The sequence below is a fragment of the Aquarana catesbeiana genome, linkage group LG04, assembly GCF_042186555.1.
Source record: "Aquarana catesbeiana isolate 2022-GZ linkage group LG04, ASM4218655v1, whole genome shotgun sequence".
Classification (NCBI taxonomy): Eukaryota; Metazoa; Chordata; class Amphibia; order Anura; family Ranidae; genus Aquarana; species Aquarana catesbeiana.
The window spans coordinates 591,258,438-591,277,632 of record NC_133327.1 but is presented as its reverse complement, the minus strand read 5'-3'; the positions used below and the strand labels follow the sequence as shown (position 1 = coordinate 591,277,632).

At 42.5% G+C, this 19,195-nt stretch overlaps 1 protein-coding gene across 1 annotated transcript in view; it reads right to left on the bottom strand.

Moving 5' to 3' along the window:
- POLR3F (RNA polymerase III subunit F) overlaps positions 1–19,195 on the bottom strand; it is a 30,404-nt gene that overhangs the window by 7,597 nt on the left and 3,612 nt on the right. Inside the window, exons 2-7 of the mRNA XM_073628170.1 lie at positions 16,049–16,166; positions 12,171–12,238; positions 8,984–9,051; positions 6,607–6,719; positions 4,106–4,249; positions 420–527 (exon numbers count right to left, since the gene is read on the bottom strand). Coding sequence (XP_073484271.1) covers positions 420–527; positions 4,106–4,249; positions 6,607–6,719; positions 8,984–9,051; positions 12,171–12,238; positions 16,049–16,166 — 619 coding nt within the window. The remainder of the gene's footprint in view (positions 1–419; positions 528–4,105; positions 4,250–6,606; positions 6,720–8,983; positions 9,052–12,170; positions 12,239–16,048; positions 16,167–19,195) is intronic.

Genomic DNA, 19,195 nt, shown 5'->3' with positions numbered 1-19,195 from the left:
TATTTAAAAAGCCACAAATGTGGGAAATTAACCTTTAATTGCCATTTTAACCTGTGTGTGCCACCTTCTGTGTCTGTACCAAGGCCAAACATTCCAGGTTATGTAAACTTTTTATCAGGGCCATTTGGGTGATTTCTGTTATCATTATGATTTAAAAAGGATCCAAAAAAACTATGTGCTAATAAATGGCTTCATGTGATTGCTAAATAAAAGACATTTTTTTTGGCATGATCAGTCATATTTTCAATATTAATGCCAAAATTTCACAATTTCTGCCAAGGTGTGCAAACTTTTGAGCATGACTGCACATCAAAGTTCCCAGTAAGTAACCAACCAATAACAAATCTGTACAGATCATCATACAGGCACAAGTGGTGGATACTACAGCACCTACGTAACTTTTGTCTTGTATTTTGTACCTTGCTAATGCCAAGCTCACAGATATATTTCCAGACTTCATGCGAGGATGCAAAAGAACTGTTTCTTTGGATCATTGGGTTTTGCTTACTGTCCCTGGCTGCTTCTGCCTGTTAAATTTGGAAAAAGAAAAAAGTAAGCCTTCCTTTATACTGAACAGTGATGTTAATAGTCTGCAATTGGATAAAAGAGGTTCTATTTTTAAATACTGAAGACTTATGTGCACGTGTCTACCTGTTAAGGAATCCCCTGACTGCCAGCTGCCATTTTGATGGCAAAGACATGACCGAAAGTGGGTGGACAGCTCTCCAACTGGAGACACCTGTTAAATTGTGGCTTTTGGCTCATTTTGAAGGTATTCCATATTCTCCTATTCTGGCCACATACATGTAGGTCAATATTTATTTTTCCCCTTTTTTTTCTGTCCTAGTGGCAGCGATCACCGCAAAAGAATAATGAGGGCCAGGGCCGCTGATAGGGCAGTACAACCAGCCGTGTTGTACGGGGCCCGCCCCCATCAGCTACACAGTGGGGCCCGGGCAACATTACAGTTTGTTACTGCATTTAAAAAAAAAAATGTTTTCTAGACTCCTCTCCTACTTGCTTACAGGGGGGTATATCATTTTCCTGGGCCCCATCAGGTCAACACAGGGGCCCAGGAGGGGAGCTCAGCGGAGGGACTATTTCTTAATTTTCGGGCGAATGTACGTCATGCTGCCCCATTATTCTATTAGTCCCGGCTGGTGGAGTGATACTGTGATTGTCCGTTCGTCCCCTGGCTGAGATGTGAAGAAGTTGAGCGGCTGGAAGGGGAGAGCAGGAGAAGAGCGTGGCTGCACTGGACACAGTGAATGGGGAATAGAGCATAGAATACTCACTGTGTCTTACTATGAATCTCACAGCACAGAAGGTTATCAGCTCAGCATTACAATTATTACATAGGCAGCACAATAAGCAGGTGCTCTATAATGGTTCTATCATAGCTCTCTATCACATTGCTTTTGGGTGCTGACTTTGTTACGGCTGTGCTTTGTTACAGTCTGTTACATACAGTACAGCCATGAGTTAACAAAGTCAGCACTCAAAAGCAATGTGAGAGAGAGCCATGACAGAGTACCTTGCTTACCATCATATCATATATGGTATAAATTATCATAATGCTGATGGTCATAAGAAACGGTGAGATGCTACTTTACACTTCATTTGGGGGAGCAGTAAACGTGCAGCGGAGCTGCATTTTTACTGCCCCCCAAACCAATCCCCTTTAACTGCTTCCCATCCACCGACGTACCAGCACATCGCTGGAATGGAAGGATGATATCTTGGTCATCACTAAAGCAATGATCAAGATATAATATTTTAGCCCCAGCAATTCTGCACAAAGTAAAAGTAATCCTAGTGGCTAAGAAGCCACTGGATTACTTTTACAGGCAGTGGAAGTGGGTCCCATCACCACCTTTATTGCATTAAAGATGTGACCAGTAGCATCCGGTTTCGGGGACACAGTGAGAGGGAGGGATGTTGTTCCTCCCACTGTGTGACGTCAAAAAAACAGAAGTGACGAGGATTTCATCACTTCCAGTTTCAGGCTCATGTAAAGAAACCATCACCAGCTTGAACAAGCATCTGATCAAACTGATCTTGGTTTGATCAGATGCTTTCGAGGCAAGAGACCCCAGATCTCCCCATAAAGAGGACCTGTCATGGCCCATGCTATCACAAGCAATGTTGTTCATCAAATGTAAAGATACAATGTAAGATTTTTTTTTATTTGTAATAAAGTACAACTTAAAAGAAATTTAAACTGCCCCCGCTCTTTCCTGCTTATTAATTGCAAACGCGTGCATTGGCTCCGTATGCATATGTAAATGGCAACAAACCTGCATTTCGTTTCAAGCCGGGGTCAGGGGCAGGGCCAGGGGTGGGGTCAAGGGTATGGTTTACGGGGGCCCCGTCAGGTAGGCTGTACTGGACCCCATGATTCCTAACAGTGGCCCTGATAAGGGCAGATCTCCCCAATAAACCTGACAAAGGTTTTAAGTCTTCAACATTCTCTAAACATACACAAATAGAGGGGGAAAAAAAGAAAAATTGCAACATTTGGGCTTCAAAATTGTACTCCAGTCATTTATTTTTTTTATAAGGTTCCATTCACACTTAAAACCACTGCTTCTACGGGAGTTTTGTGGGTTTTTTCCCCTGCAGATGCAGCTCAGTGTTATCCTATGTATCCATGCACATTAGGACCATTACAGGCTTATTTTTAGCTCAGTGTTTAGAGGCAGAAAAAAAAAAAACCTTCTGGTTTGTATTTTTGAGAGGAGTTTTCTGCAAGAAAAAAAAATGCTAAACGCAGCTAAACTCCTGTACAAAAATGCTCTATATGAGCATTTTGGTCTGCCAAAAGGGACTGTCTTTTTTTTTTTTTTTTTTTTTTTTTTAACCCAGTGTGCATGGACCTTCAAAGGTGTAATTGTTGTCCATGGCCCAGCTAGAGAGATTTCACTTCACTTCCTGTTCTTGTGACAGCAAGATAAAAAATGAGGGGAATGGTTGATACTGAGACAGGAAGCCATAAACAGTAATAATAACTTGACACTGGATCTATCTTTCCCCCATTATACCAAAAAAAAAAAAAAAAAAAAACAAATTAAAAGTTTGGCTGCAGACAGGGTTCCCACAAGAGAGATTTTCATCCCTTCCTGTCCCTACAGCAAGTAATGGGAAAATCTACCCACTAATTTTTTTCCCATTCTGTCCAAAGTTAACATAGTTTTAGCTAGACTGGGTTTAAAGGGGTTGTAAAGTTACATATTTTTTTTTAGCTATATTTGATCTATATGCTGCATAGATCAGTAATATAGCTATTATTCCTGCCAAAATGTTCAATTTACCTCTTATATACATAGCCTTTTTCTGCACTTCCTCTTTTCTTCTATGTATGATCTCCTCAGCTTCCGGTTTTTTGAGCGCACTCCCTGCAGCAACGTCACGTCATCAAAGGAACTACAATTCCCTTGATGCTTAGTGGCATCACGCATGCGCCGCTTTTTCGCTGTGTGAAAGAACGGGAACGAGCCTTGTTCTAATTTCTATTACAGCCTTCGCTGCACAGACACCGCCCAGCAGCAACACCCATAGACTGAAACAACACTTACTAGTTACTATGCAAGGGGGCGGAGTAAAGGCGGGGCTGTGCTGCTGAGATGGTCATTCAGATTACAATAACATGGCATGGGAGGCGGAGCTACAGCATCTTAGACACGCCCGCGGCTCCCCTGCCTCCCATGCCTGTGAACGTTGACAGCGTCTCCCCGCAGGGATGTAGCCCCAAGGGAGGTGGCAAGCACGCTGACTAACCCCCAGCCAGAACGGCTCGGATGATGGGGCAAGCTTCTAGGGAAGGAACAGGAAGTTGAAAATTTACACACAGAAAAAAAGCATTTACAAAGGAAAACGAAGGAAAAGGTAAGTAAACCAACAGTAAACTACCTTAAAGGAACATATTTAGAAAATAAAAGACAAAACTTTACAACCCCTTTAAGTTATGCATCCCTAGTGAAAATGATATTGTTTGAGCAATTAAATTTTCCAAATATAAAATGGCAAATCTGTAATACATCCAAACAAATATGGACATGCAGTATACCATCATAAACAAACAGACATAAAATTCAAAATTAATCACCTTAGTTTGCAAGAACTTAAAACACTGTTGGTTTAATACTTCAACAAATTCAGACTCAAAGTCCTGGTCACTGTACCATGCTCCTCCTGTCACCGAGCGGTCAGGCTGTACATTATATAGCATGTACACTTTCTTTTTTGAAGCCTGATATGAAAAAACACACAAGCTTAAAACAATTGAAAAAAACAAAAAAACAAAACACACAAATAAAAGTTTAATAATAATGAAAATAATACATACATACATACACACACACACACACACACACGAATTTTTAATAAAAAATAAGCTCTGAGTGTATATACAGTGGGGACGGAAAGTATTCAGACCCCTTTAAATTTTTCACTCTTTGTTATATTGCAGCCATTTGCTAAAATCATTTAAGTTCATTTTTTTCCTCATTAGTGTACACACAGCACCCCATATTGACAGAAAAACACAGAATTGTTGACATTTTTTGCAGATTTATTAAAAAAGAAAAACTGAAATATCACATGGTCCTAAGTATTCAGATCCTTTGCTGTGACACTCATATATTTAACTCAGGTGCTGTCCATTTCTTCTGATCATCCCTGAGATGGTTCTACACCTTCATTTGAGTCTAGATGTGTTTGATTATACTGATTGGACTTGATTAGGAAAGCCACACACCTGTCTATATAAGACCTTACAGCTCACAGTGCATGTCAGAGCAAATTAGAATCATGAGGCCAAAGAAACTGCCTGAAGAGCTCATAGACAGAATTGTGGCAAGGCACAGATCTGGCCAAGGTTACAAAAAAAATTTCTGCTGCACGTAAGGTTCCCAAGAGCACAGTGGCCTCCATAATCCTTAAATGGAATATGTTTGGGACGACCAGAACCCTTCCTAGAGCTGGCAGTCCGGCCAAACTGAGCTATTGGGATGAAAAGAGCCTTGGTGAGAGAGGTAAAGAAGAACCCAAAGATCACTGTGGCTGAGCTCCAGAGATGCAGTCGGGAGATGGGAGAAAGTTGTAGAAAGTCAACCATCATTGCAGTCATCCACCAGTCTGGGCTTTATGGCAGAGGGGCCCAACGGAAGCCTCTCCTCATTGCAAGACACATGAAAGCCTGCATGGAGTTTGCTAAAAAACACCTGAAGGACTCCAAGATGGTGAGAAATAAGATTCTCTGGTCTGATGAGACCAAGATAGAAATTTTTGGCCTTAATTCTAAGCGGTATGTGTGGCGAAAACCAAGCACTGCTCATCACCTGTCCAATACAGTCCCAACAGTGAAGCATGGTGCATGGTATCCTGGATGAAAACCTTCTCCAGAGTGCTCAGGACCCTCAGACTGGGCCGAAGGTTTACCTTCCAACAAGACAATGACCCTAAGCACACAGCTAAAATAACAAAGGAGTGGCTTTACAACAACTCCGTGACTGTTCTTGAATGGCCCAGACAGAGCCCTGACAAACCCAATTGAGCATCTCTGGAGAGACTTAAAAATGGCTGTCCACCAACGTTTACCATCCAACCATTTTAGCAAATGGCTGCAATATAACAAAGAGTGAAACATTTAAGGGGGTCTGAATACTTTCCATATATATATATATATATATATATATATATATATATATATATATATATACATACACACATATACACAAAGTATTCAGACCCCTTAAATATATTATATATATATATATATTTTTTTTTTTTTCAAACAATCGAATGGGATGAAGCCCTGCACTTTCTGCTTATTTATTATTCAAAATCCTGATATATACCGCGTTTTCCCGAAAAGAAGACTGGGTCTGATATTCATTTTGGCAACAAAAGACAGACACAGTAGGGCTTATTTTTGGGATAGGTCTCATCATGTAATGTGTTTTTTCCAGTTCCTGTGCCCTCTGTCTTCTCTCCCCCTCTCCCTCCCTGCCTGTCAGCTCAGGAGTCATTAGCATTTTAACATCGCGAGTTAAAATGCTTGTAAAATCCTATAATCCACTCAATTACAGTACTATATAATGTACAATGTGAGTGGTTCTGTAATATAATTGTGCCAAATACCTTCGTTGCAGCGCTGCTGGGTGCTTCCGTGACCTGTCAGAGCTCTCTTCCCCGCTCCGAGCACTGCATGGGGCCAGATCCCCCACTGACAGCTGGGAGAAGAGGAGGAGAGCAGCGGGAGGCCAGCTGAGCGGCGCTGTAACAAAGGTATTTGGCATAATTATATTACAGAAACACTCACATTGTACAGTACTGCAATAGAGTGGATTATAGGATTTTACAAGCACTTTAAACTAGGGCCGATTTTCGGGGTAGGGCTTATATTGCAGCCCTCCTGGAAAATCACAGTAGGTCTTATTTTCGGGGAAACACAGTATATCTATGTATAGCTATAATACACACACACACGATTAGGATAATCTCAAAAATGCCACGTAATGCAGCCAATGTTAAATTCCACATAGATAAGTAATGTTACATATGGTGCAAGTATGTACACTGTAAATAAATTCATAATTAGTTTACCGCTACTGACTTGACCGCTTTAATGAGCTTCTTGCTTTCCATGTTCTTTAGGATTTTATTGATTTCAGTGAGAGGAAGATTACTTTTGTATCGAATGTCTCTGCTCCATATACCTAAGAAAAACATGAACAAATTGAATGTATGTATAGTAGTTGCAGCTGCAGAGCTTCGACATATTGCCTGAAGGCTTGTTGAAAGCAAAGTTATATTCCATGTCAACCGATAATCACTGTTTCTCCAGTAAAATTGGTGTAACAAATGCAAGCTGTACTTAAAGTGGAACTTCACTCTCAATAAACATTGACCATTTTTAATCCTTATGCTGCTAATATTAGTAAATAGATCAGAAAGTATGTCATATTTACTTGTTTTAAACAGTTTACATTTTTTTTACTTACTTCCTTTACTTTCCAGGCCTAGGCCAATGATGTCATACATCCCAAAAGTCTTCAGGAGCAGAGGAGGGGTTTTCTCAGCTAAGCCCACCCTCCTGCCTGCATGCCTGTGCTAAGGGCATATGGATTCAAAGAAAATGCTATAAGAATCTTATGCCCTTACTCAAGATGGACACAGCCAGAAATGCTAGGGGGGTGTTTTTCAAAGGGATTTCTCAGCAAAATGAAGCATAGAGACATGGATGGATTGGCGTGTTTGCTTTGAATAATAAAAATGTATTAAATAGAGTTTTTAGTTTGTGGTGCTCAGAGGATCAAAAAATATGGGGAAATATATCAATAGCTCATAATTGACTTTCTAAAGCTGGCCATACATGACTGAAATTAGAGGATTTCTGCTGAGTTGGCCGAAATTCAAACTGTGGCTGGTCTTATTACCATCATCTGGCTCAACAAAAGTTGATTTTTCAATTTACTTTTGTTGAAGATGCCAGATGGATAACTATTGGCCAAACACTGAGTGCATCCACGCAGATGGGAGTCACTGTTTGGGTATACAGCAGCTGTGGAAATGCAATAGGCAACAAGGGAGATTCCTCCATCCAAGCTCTTTGGTGTACATGGAGGAATCTATTCCATTTCTATTTGGATTTTAAATAATAGAGAAATCCTTGCATGTATGGTTAGTTTAAAGCACCAGTCATGTAAGACATAATTAGCCCCAAAGAATCTTCTGATGTGGAAACTAGCGTACAACAATTTGGCTGTAGCAGTTAAAGTGTATGTAATAGGTACTGCACATACTATACAAATAAATGGGCAAAAAAAAAAAAAAAACGTATCCGTGTTAATCCGACCCGTGAACATCCACTGCTCAGCGGGGATCTCTCCATTTTCCCCAGCTGAGCCAGCGGATGACAGGGCGGGACCCGCACACTGTGCAGGGACCGCCCTGTCAGATCTCCGCTCTCCCCTATGGGGGAATCAGAGGAACACGGACCGTCTATCCATGTTCATCCGATCCACTCTGCAGACGGATTGGAAAATAGGATTTTTCTTCCGCCTGCAGAATCGGACAATAGCGGACATCCGCTAACACCCGCTATCCCATAGGGATGCATGTATGTCCGCATTTCATCCGAAAACGGATGGATGAAATACAGACATACGGACCGCACGTGTGAAAGGGGCCCAACAGTTACAGATGGTCAAGGTAAGACATGCGAAAAAAGAAAAGCAAATCATGAAATAACAGCAACAAGGTAGGCACTCAGGTTGTTACAGTCGATGTACCTATCAAAAAGGTAAATATGTTATCCAGCATAAAAAACAAAAAAAAACCCAAAAAAACAATGGTAATTAGTAATCAGATATAAAAGGCTAGGTAATTACCTGGAAAACTGTCCACATAAATCTATATCATACCTTGGGAAGAAGAGGGGAAGGTAGTTGGGAAGGATTTAGCGGGTAGTGTCGCTTTTTCTCAAGAAGTATTATATGGGATTTTATGAGGGTGACTGTATGTGTTGAGGTTGGGCTCTAAAGAGAGAGAAGGGAAAGTGAGAAGGTCTAAGCCAGAGTAATGGGGTTAGTGAGTATCACTGATATCTGTTCCCTTTGTTTAACTCCCCCTCCCTTAACTTTCCCTTTTCCCCAGGTTCAAGCTCCTACTGGTTATGAATATTAGTATCCTATATTATTCTGGCGAATTCTGCTGAATCTACAAAATGTAGCCAGCAGGCCCATAATTTACAGAAAGAGTTGGGGGTCTCTCTAGCCTGATGGATTAGTTGCTCCATTTCCGCAATTTTCTTAATGCGCTGAAGCCATTTAGTGATAGTAGGTGGAGTTTTTTTTCTGCCAATGCATGGGGATGCATAATTTTGCTGCATTAGGTGGAGGGCCAGGGAAAGTTCAATTTTTTGGGGATTTCAAATATTAAAAAAAAGTTAATAAATAACACCCAATTCACATAAGAATACCTTTATTTCCAGCATCTTCAATAATCTGATATACCAACTTTTCCTGATTGTCGGAACCCTTCATTTTACTGCAAATAAAAAAAGAAGAGTAAGTCTACCCAAAATAAGTGTTTGCTTAGGGAAATTGCACTTTATTTCCTATACAACATTAGGAGGAGAGATTATATATATCTCGTATTTATTTATCGGCGTATAACACACATCGTGGGTGCGCGTTATACGCTGATCCTTGCTCCGCTGACTGTGAGCGGAGCGAGCGCCTCCGACATACAAAAAAGCCGAGTGTACTCGGCTAGGCTCTTCTCGGCTCACAGTCACGCCCAGTCCCGCCATTGGACCTGTGTCCATCAAAGGGGCGGGAGGAGCCGAGCCTAAACGAGTACACTCGGTTTTGTGAATGTTGGCTCCTCCTCTCCCCTCAGCGGAGCGGAGATCAGCGCCAATTTTAAATAATCAGCCTGCCTGGGCAAGGCTGCAATTACACAAGGCTGCAGATGGACACTGATAAGGCTGCATTGATGGGCATTTAAAGTTTCTTCCTTAAACTTCCCTCCTAAAAGTTTTTTTCCTTAAAATTCCCTCCTAAACTTGGGGTGCGTGTTATACACCGATAAATACAGTATATATAAAGTCCTATGATAACGCTTTCCATGTAGTAACAGCATATTTGGGGAAAATGCATCTTCCTTCTAAATCTACTCACACAGGTGCTTTGCTTGTCATCGATTTAATTTAAACATCTGAACAGTTAAAGTAGAATCCCAGGTTTCATTTTACTTTAATGTGATTATAAAGCTCAAATATATTTTACCTTAATGCATTCCCTGCATTAAGGTAAAAAATGTTTAGGTTTTAGTATCGCTCCTTCACCCACTGTTATAATTACCCAAGTCCTCGCTTGATCTAGAGCTGTGTCCGTCTGTATCGGCTCTCCACACTTTCAAAAGCTTTGCTGAGGCAGGGGGAGCCATTGGCTACTTCTGATGTCAGTCAAATCCTCCGAACAGGGAGCTGGGCCAAGTTGCACTGTCTGCGTCTATGAATTAAGGCAGCGCAGCTCAGGATCAAGCACACAGGTATGCTACCATAGGAAGCAGCTTCCTATGGTGGCACACCAAGAGGAGGAGGGAGCCAAGAGCACCATCGGTGGTTCCCAAGAAGAGAAGGTTCGGGGGTCGGTCTGTGCACAGAGCTGGTAAGTATATCATGTTTTTTTTTTTTTTAGTAACAAAGAAAGCCTTTTCAAATCACTTTAAATAGATTGTTTGGGCCAAGCTAGCGCAAACAAACGATTTACATGAATAAACTCTGCAGCTGCTGTGTGCGCTGTAATATACTGAAATAGAATTGGAACATACAGTAAGAGGCGTGGAGCTGTGTACCGACAGCAGTACAGGTGACTTCCTGTCTGCTATCAGAATTAAAGGGATTCAGGCTTAGTCCCCCCCCCCCCCAATCCAAGAGAAGTATTTTGTTTTCATCTTTGAATACAAAGCTTCCTCTAAATTGCCAAGGTGGGGAGCCGGCGAATGACATCATGATTTCCACCTCAGCCAATCAGAGGAAGCTTTGTGTTCATTGATAAAAATACAAGGGTTCTCCTGAACGGCAGAAGAAGCGCTCAGCCCGACTCTCTTATTCTAGCAGAAGCAGCAGCTGTTTTTGGGCAATAACCAGGACTCCTTGCCCTCAAATATGTCCCCGATAACGAGCTTCAGATCCCTCTCAGGATAAGGACAAGTTCACTCTGCTCTTGGTTGTGCCCAACATATATAAGTGGTGGACAGATTTAAATACCTTGCAATCTACATAACGCCTGATCCCGCACTCTTGCCCCCCCCAATGGACAAGTTTCAAGAGAAGTGCAAAACTTGAAAAATTGACTTATGCTAAATGTGGCTGTCCCACTAAATTTGACTAAAGCCTAGTAAACATTATCAGTTTTTTCTCGTTCCATCCAGCGAGCTAAACAAAAAAAACTGAAAAGTTCAGGAGGAGATCCTGTACTAACAATGCCAAAGTTAGTACAGCAACCCCCCCCCCCCCCCCCCCCATGCTGAGCTATTGTGTTCTGACAGGCGCCCGAACATACCGATCAGTGCTCCAAGAGCGCTGATTGGATGCCGATCCGCAGACCTTTTTCGGTCATGCCCTTAAAAGGCTTCTGTCCGACTGGCTGCCATACACATGGGCCAAATATCAGACGTTCGGCCCATGTGTACGGCAGCCGGTCTGGCAGAAGCCGACCAAACGTCCAGCTATGGCAGCCAGTCTGACAGAAGCCCTTTAATATGGGGTGACTGGCTAAATACCTCAGGTGTAGCCCCTACAGCTCTGATTTTGAATAGATTACTAGTCTACATCTTGGTTCACACTATCCGCTTATTTTTTGCATTCAACCCAGCGGGCTGAATGAAAAAAAATACGAAGACCTCGGGAGGAGCTGCCGTACTAACAATCTGATGTCAGTGCAGCAATCTCCCACACGGAGCTATTGTGTTTTGACAGGGGGACAGCCTCCCCACCAGAACAATCCGGTCAGCGCTTTCAGGCATTGGCCCTTCAACAGAAGCCAGCTGAACAGCCGTGTGTACGGCCCTTAACACAGAACTTCCTTCTTGTATTTTTACTTAACTGGTTGTCCTAACCCCATGATGATCTTGTGATACTTGAGGCCTTTCATCTTCTTCATGTATGAAGTAAATGCTCTTTCACGAAAGCTGAGACAACACTCTTTGTAGTCTCATGTAGGTGAACTGATTCCAAGAGATGTGGGAAATAAAAACTCTTGATTGTTATCACCATTTCTCTTTATTGTGCACATATTGAATTTTTTTAACACATGTTCCTTGTTTGTTCCGTCCCTAATTGCTACAAGCATACTGTATTGTTTCCGTCCAGTAACGGTTTGCACTGTGAGGGATTTTTTGTATGGGGGTGGGGGGGTTGGGGCCCTATTTCTGTGGGCAAAAAAGTGTTTTTTATTTTTAAACATTGTAAAAAAATCTTTCAATAAAAACTAATTCCAGCAGCAGACAGGAAGTCGCATGTATTGCAGTCATAAAACCGCACTGCTAACCATATGTAGCTAATGCTACTATAATACATGACAGCATACACACATCGGCCGCATAGTTATGTAATGGAATTGTTTGGGTCATTCTAATGCTTAGTCATTATAGCTCACCCAGCGGTCTGTGTATCTTTCAACCTGTACAAAAGGCCGGTTCCACTTCTAAGGAGATCCAACTGACCCTAAAATTTGAAAAAAAAAAAAAATATGGAACTGTTTATTATACATATAAAAAAAAAAAAAAAAAAAAAAAAGACATACATATACACACACACACTAAATATATATGATCTCAGGTTTTATATATATATATATATATATATATATATATATATATATATATATATATATATATATATATATATATATATATATATATATATATATATATATATATATTAGGGCTGGGAGATTTTCTTAAAAAAAAAAACTCGATTCACGATTCGAATCGAGTTTTTTTTTTTTTTGGAAATCACGCCGGTCCCGAGGCGCTGCGGGCATGAGCTTTTAGGCGAGGCCGCGGCGTCCGGCCTCGCGGACTAGGCCGAAGCCGCGGCCTCACCTAAAAACTCCTTGCCCGCAGTTCTTCAGGCCCGCGCGGTGTCCGCGCCGGTCCGGAGGCGCTGCGGGCATGAGTTTTTAGGCGAGGCCGCGGCTTCGGCCTAGTCCGTGGCGTCCGGCCGTAGCCGCGGACTAGGCCGAAGCCGCGGCCTCGCCTAAAAACTCATGCCCGCAGCGCCTCCGGACCGGCGCGGTGAAAAAAAAAAAATCTAAAAAAATCGATTTGCCTAAATTTTGAATCGATTTGACCTCTCAACTCGATTCAAGATTTAAATCGATTTTTTTCCCAGCCCTAATATATATATATATATATATATATATATATATATATATATATATATATATATATATATATATATATATATATATACACACACACACACACACACACACACACACACACACCACTTTTTATACTTTTTTTTCAAGTACTCGCCGATACCAATTCTTTTTTTTTTTAATGTCACGTGACAGTGACATGCTCCTCTCCATTCATAAACTGAGACATCGTAATCACAGGAGATTACAATGTTTCAGTTATGTGAATGGACAGTCAGCTGACTCTATCCATTCACAAAGGAAGGAGGAGGACATGGAGGGGGACAGCGGAATGGAGGGGGACAGAGGAAGAGAGAGGGACAGCGGAACGGAGGGGGCGTGGAGGAGGATGCGGTGACAGTCAGCGGTGACAGCGTGTGGGGGAGTTACAAGCACCGATCACCGCTGTATGTCACTAAAGCAGCTGAAAGCCGCGGGGGGAGAAGCTTGTAACTCCCCAAGGCGCCGATCACCGCTGACTGTCCAGGTATCGGGGGAAGCATCGGGAGCATTTGCCCGAGTACAAGTACTTGGGCAAATGCTCGGTATCGGTACATTATATATATATATATATATATATATATATATATATATATATATATATATATATATATATATATATATATATATATATATATATATACACACACATATACACACACACACACACATACATATATACATGCGCATTCAAATAATTTCATTGTACAATAAATGCATCTACTGTATTTTGGAGCAAAGACCGGTGCTGCCAGACAATTCAAATAGATAGGGGCATATATGGAGACACTGCCTGCGCTGACATTCACAGGCAGCCCTGTGCTCCTTTCCCAAGGAAATTATTGACAGCAACTCCCCAAGGCAGAGCCCCAAGCAGCCTCATTACATGGCTCTATAGTTAGCTTCCACCAGAAAGGGTGGCTCCCATAGGACAGTGCAAGGAAAGGAGCCACCCTTAAAGATGATCTCAGGTTTCATTTAAAAGCAGTATTAAAACCCATACCCAGAAATATGATATATTGCAGCTTACCAATTATTAGATGTGGCGACTTTTAGTTTTCTTTTTTTTAGGCTTTTTCCCCCCTCTGTTTTCACCTGGAGACCTAGCCAGTAACATACCACTTGTATTAGAGTGCCCCCACTCTGAATGAAGGCGCAACAGAAACACCTTCGGTCAGCAGCACTGTCAGTCTGGAGAATGGGGAATGTTAGATGCGCTAGCAAATTTAGATACACTAACAAATAGAAGACAAACTCCAGCTAACACTTTACAACAATTTTGTATCTTTGGGGGTAAAAGTTTTGCATAAATAAAAAGCTGATCATTGTAAGCAGCCCTGTCAATGTTAGAGGGCTTGTCTCAACTCACTAACCGCTATATCTGCGGGAAAGCTTGTTCTGTTGAAAAACAACATACTTACTGGCTGGATCACCAGATGAAAATAAAAGAAAGAACGCCTAAAAAGAAAATGAATGCAACCATCACACCTAAGAATTGGTAAGCTCAATATTATACAGGTTTGCTTTCGGGTTTAATACCACTTTAACTTTAAATAGGCTGAGATGAAGTTGGTGACTACATCAGTCCACCTTTCCACCTCTTATTCATAGAATACAAAGCATCTTCTGAATAGCTGAGGAGCCCAACTCAATTTTGTTCCAGGAAGTGGGACAGGAAAGTCTCATCTCTGTGTCGGCACACTCCACTGACCAATGTATGCAGCTGAGACTACATACAGTTTTATACAGTGCTCCCAGCCACTGCAACTGTAAGGCTCCATTCTGCCCGCGATTCAAATCGCCGACGTGTGAATCGCTGCAATTCTGCTTGCGATTCCAGAAGTGCGGCAAAACGCAGGACACGTTTGCGATCCCATTATTTCTTAATGGCAATCCAAACGCTTTGCGATTCTGCTGCGATTGCAGCATGACAAATCATGCACACCAAATTGCGCGACTGGTGTCATCCAAAAGAGGAACTTCTTTTGGGCGACATGTGTTGTGCAATTTAGTTTGCGTGACAACTGCGGCAGAATCGCACCACATTTGGGGTGCCAGTAAGAGATAATGGCATTGCAAATGCATCCTGTGTTTTGCTGCGATTCCGCTGCAATTCAAATATCCTATGTGTGAACAGAGCCTTAGTGAATTAAATAGTTCTTTTGGACCACCATGGTCTAAATGAACTATTTAATGTTAAATGAAACACGAAGTTCAGCTTTAACCACTTCCTGACCGCCTCACGCAGATATACTGCTGTAGAAGGGCACGTACAGGCAGATTAATGTACCTGTACGTTGCCCTTTAAGAGGCGGCTCGCGGGTGCACCTCAATCGCGGGCCCCGCGGACCCGATGTCTGCGGGGATACCCGCGATCGTCTCACAGGGAGATGCTAATGTAAACAAGCGTCTCCCCGTTCTGCCTAGTGACGCTGTCACTGATCTCTGCTCCCTGTGATCGGGAGCAGCGATCAGTGTAGTGTAACACACATCCCCTCCCCCCCACAGTTAGAAACACTCCCTAGAACACACTTAACCCCTACAACGCCACCTAGTGGTTAACCCCTTTACTGTCAGTGACATTTTTACAGCAATCAATGCAATTTTTTAGCACTGATCACTGTATTAATGCCAATGGTCCCAAAAATGTGTCAAAATTGTCCGATGTGTCTGCCATAATGTCGCAGTCACGATAAAAATCTCTGATCGCCACCATTACTAGTAAAAAAAAAAAAATTTCAATAAAAATGCCATAAAACTATCCCCTATTTTGTAGACGCTATAACTTTTGCACAAACCAATCAATAAACGCTTTTTGCGATTTTTTTTTACCAAAATTATGAAGAATACGTATCGGCCTAAACTGAGGAAAAAAATGTTTTTTAAAATATTTTTTGGGGATATTTATTATAGCAAAAAGTAAAAAATAATGCGTTTTTTTCAAAATTGCCGCTATTTTTTTGTTTATAGCAATTGTCAGTTAAAGCGACGCAGTGCCAAATCGCAAAAAGTGCTCTGGTCAGGATGGGGGTAAATTCTTCCAGGGCTGAAGTGGTTAATATGCCTTCAATGGCATCTTATAGCAAGCTTATCTCCCATTCTCTAAAACTTACAACTGATAGTAAGCGGTTGATAGCCATTGCTCTCTGCTTTGCTTCAATGTGTGGCATCTCATTCTGGATAACTTGATCTGTAATTCCATGAGGAAATTGCTGACACAGCTCTATAATCCTTGAATGCAAAAAAAGATATAAAAAATAATAATGCCATTAAAGTGTGTATTTTATCCAGAGATTTCAGCTTCAGAAATAAACAAAATACAAGATTTGATAATGCAATACAGATGTTATACATTTTATCTTTTCCAGAAAGAAGTATGAATAATACAACAGTGTGTGGCCAGTTAAAGCTGAGCCACAGCTAGCCAGCTATGATCTCTACTGCATAGTTAGTTTGGCACAATATAAATATCTCATACCTTATGGGCTGCCAACAGTCACTGTAGTAGTCTTTGCTACTACAGTAATAGCTGCAATCGTCTGGGCCCTGTGCTGAGCACCTTTCACTCTGCACACTGACCACCAGGGGTCGCACGCTTGGTACTGCCTCCATGCACAGAATGCTTTGTATTTTTGAATAGAAGGCATTGTCTGAGTGGAGATTGTGACATCACCACCCCTCCTCTCCACCTTGTCCAATCAGAGAACACCTTGCATCCATTTACAAAATTGCAAAGTATTCTGTAAATGGTGAAACTGAACTGCGAGCGCCCCCCCTGTGGTCAGTGTGTAGTGGAGCAGCTGCTTAGTGCAGGACCTGGAGAGTGGGGGATCAGGTAAGTAAATCTACTTTTCCATGCCCCCACTCAGTTAACTCTTGCAGGGCTTGCAAAAAAAAAAAAAAAAAAAACACACACACTGCAGAGGAGAATTTTCAAGTTTCCTGGAGTTGGGCTCTAAGTAAAAATGCTACCGCTCTGGTGAAAAAAGATTGTGTAATACATTTCAGGTTAAAGTAACTGCATCAGTTCAGAAATCTTCCAAAATACAGGAACACATTTCTGTTAATTGGAGAAAAAGAAAACTGCAAAATCACAATCTGAAATGTGTATTTCCTTGGAGTTCCATCTGAAAAAAAATTAAAGTCAACAGCTACAAATACTTCACCTGCTGATTTTTAAAATAAGGACATTTATCTGTCTAGGGCCCGTGATGTCCTCACCCGAAGCCGACCTGTCCCTCGACTCCAGGTGGAGGCGCCGGCATCTTAAGTAAGGGAAACAAGAAGTGAAGACTTGCGGCTTCACAGCCTGGTTCCCTACTGCACATGCGCGAGTGGCGCTGCGCATTCTAAGTGGTCCCTGTTGTCTTCTGGGACCTGTGTGTCTCCCAGAAGACAGCAAGGGGGGACTGAGGAAGGGTCGGACATGGCGTAGATCGCCGTGGATACTGCGGCGATCTTTCACTGGAAGCAGATGCCAACCATTTTTTTTCCACAGGATTGAAACAGGATTGTGCAATCCACAATGTGTGGAGGGATTCAAAAACATATGGCAGTTGGATACCTTAGGTCTATTGCAGTGGCTGAAGTGGAAGTAAACCCTCCTATCGGTTTCAGCCAAGGAAGCCGCCATATTGGCCTCTGTTTAATCTTCAACTGCCATGGTGCTGCACATTTGACCAGCTATGACATCAGCCACTGAATGGTGTGACAGTTTGGTTAAGAGCACAAACAATGTAACTGTTTCTTGAGACTGTTAAATTGATGGGTTTACTTCCGCTTTAAGGATGAGTTCACACCAGAGTACAGAGCCGCTCACAGCAGGAGTCCGGTGCGTCCCTGTACAGCGTTTCAGGTCTGATTTCAGCCTGAATCTTTGGCTGAATTTGGACCAGAAGATGCACAGGACTGCTGTGCTATTCGCACCGGAGCTGCTGCAGAGATGTGTGAACCGGCTCCATTGAGACAACCCACATCAAATTCGAAATAGCGTGAACCCAGCCTAAAAGAAGTTTGGGAATAAAAAAAAAATCCTACTCACCAAGGCGGATGCTGCATCTGTCCACCGCTGCCTCTAAGGCCAAGAACTGAGCGATCAAAGACTGCTGACCGCTCAGGTCTCAGTCTTCAGTGAGCAGAGAGCCAGTGCTGATGGCTAGGTTCACAGTGATGTGATATAATGCATCATATCGCTTGTCATTTGCACAGGAATAACACCGCATTCCTGTGCAAAACACATGCGATTCTGTGCAGTGCAATTTGAGCCCATCATTTTGTGTGGCTCCAAGAGCACCTAATCCACACAAAAAAGGTGCAGGCACATATTTTTTTTTTTTTTGCCGCACTGGAATCGGATTGCATGGGTGTTCATACTGAATGTGATCCAATTCAGGCAAACACACTGCGTTCTGCGACCTGCCATTGGGGTGTCGTTAAAGCATTTGTTACCCCAACACTTCATATTCCTGATATGCGCATACATTTACTTGTATGAGAAAGTACCCTGTTCTCTTTGTCCCCTTTCTTCAGAGCCTAAGCGGGTGGTGACTGCTCGCAAGTGAAAGCTCCTCTATATATGTGTATGCGTGTGACTATGCATCCCAATCACCACCAGCACACAAAGGCCACTCCCACCTACACAGCCCTCCAAGATGTAAAAGCCCTCCCTGGTGTCACTATGTCGCCATAGTAACACCATGGCGATATTCCTCACACATCCATGGCAAAAATATATACTAATCAATCAATAGTTCAATGAATGCGGTTAGTAAACCATATCATAGTGTACAGGAATAGACTTCTTAGGCAGGCAAGCGGAGGTAGTCTAACAGGAGCAATGTTTTGGCATATTGAGGGATGTTATGGGGATAGCACATACCAGGAGAAACATCGGGGGACCTTCAACTGCCATCTGTTGCTGGTGGAACGCACGCCGCCTTGATAATCAGGAACTGCGGGTACGTTTGCGCTCCACCAGCGAATTCCGGCTAGCCTGGACGTCACCTCCGCCCGCACAGTAGACGCGGCCCGGAAGTGCGGGTGGATGTGCGTTCCACACGCTACCTCCGACCACTATGGCCTAAGCGCTCGCTGAGAGCAGTGATGTGTGGATGCGCACGCTTCCACACTAAGCGGGCACATCCAGGACAATGTGTATAGGATGCTAATCACCCCCTGGACGAACTCAGTCTAATTGTGTTAAAGACTGGAATAAGGGAGGGAACCAAAGGGGAGGGGGGGAGAGAGAGAGAGAGAGAGAG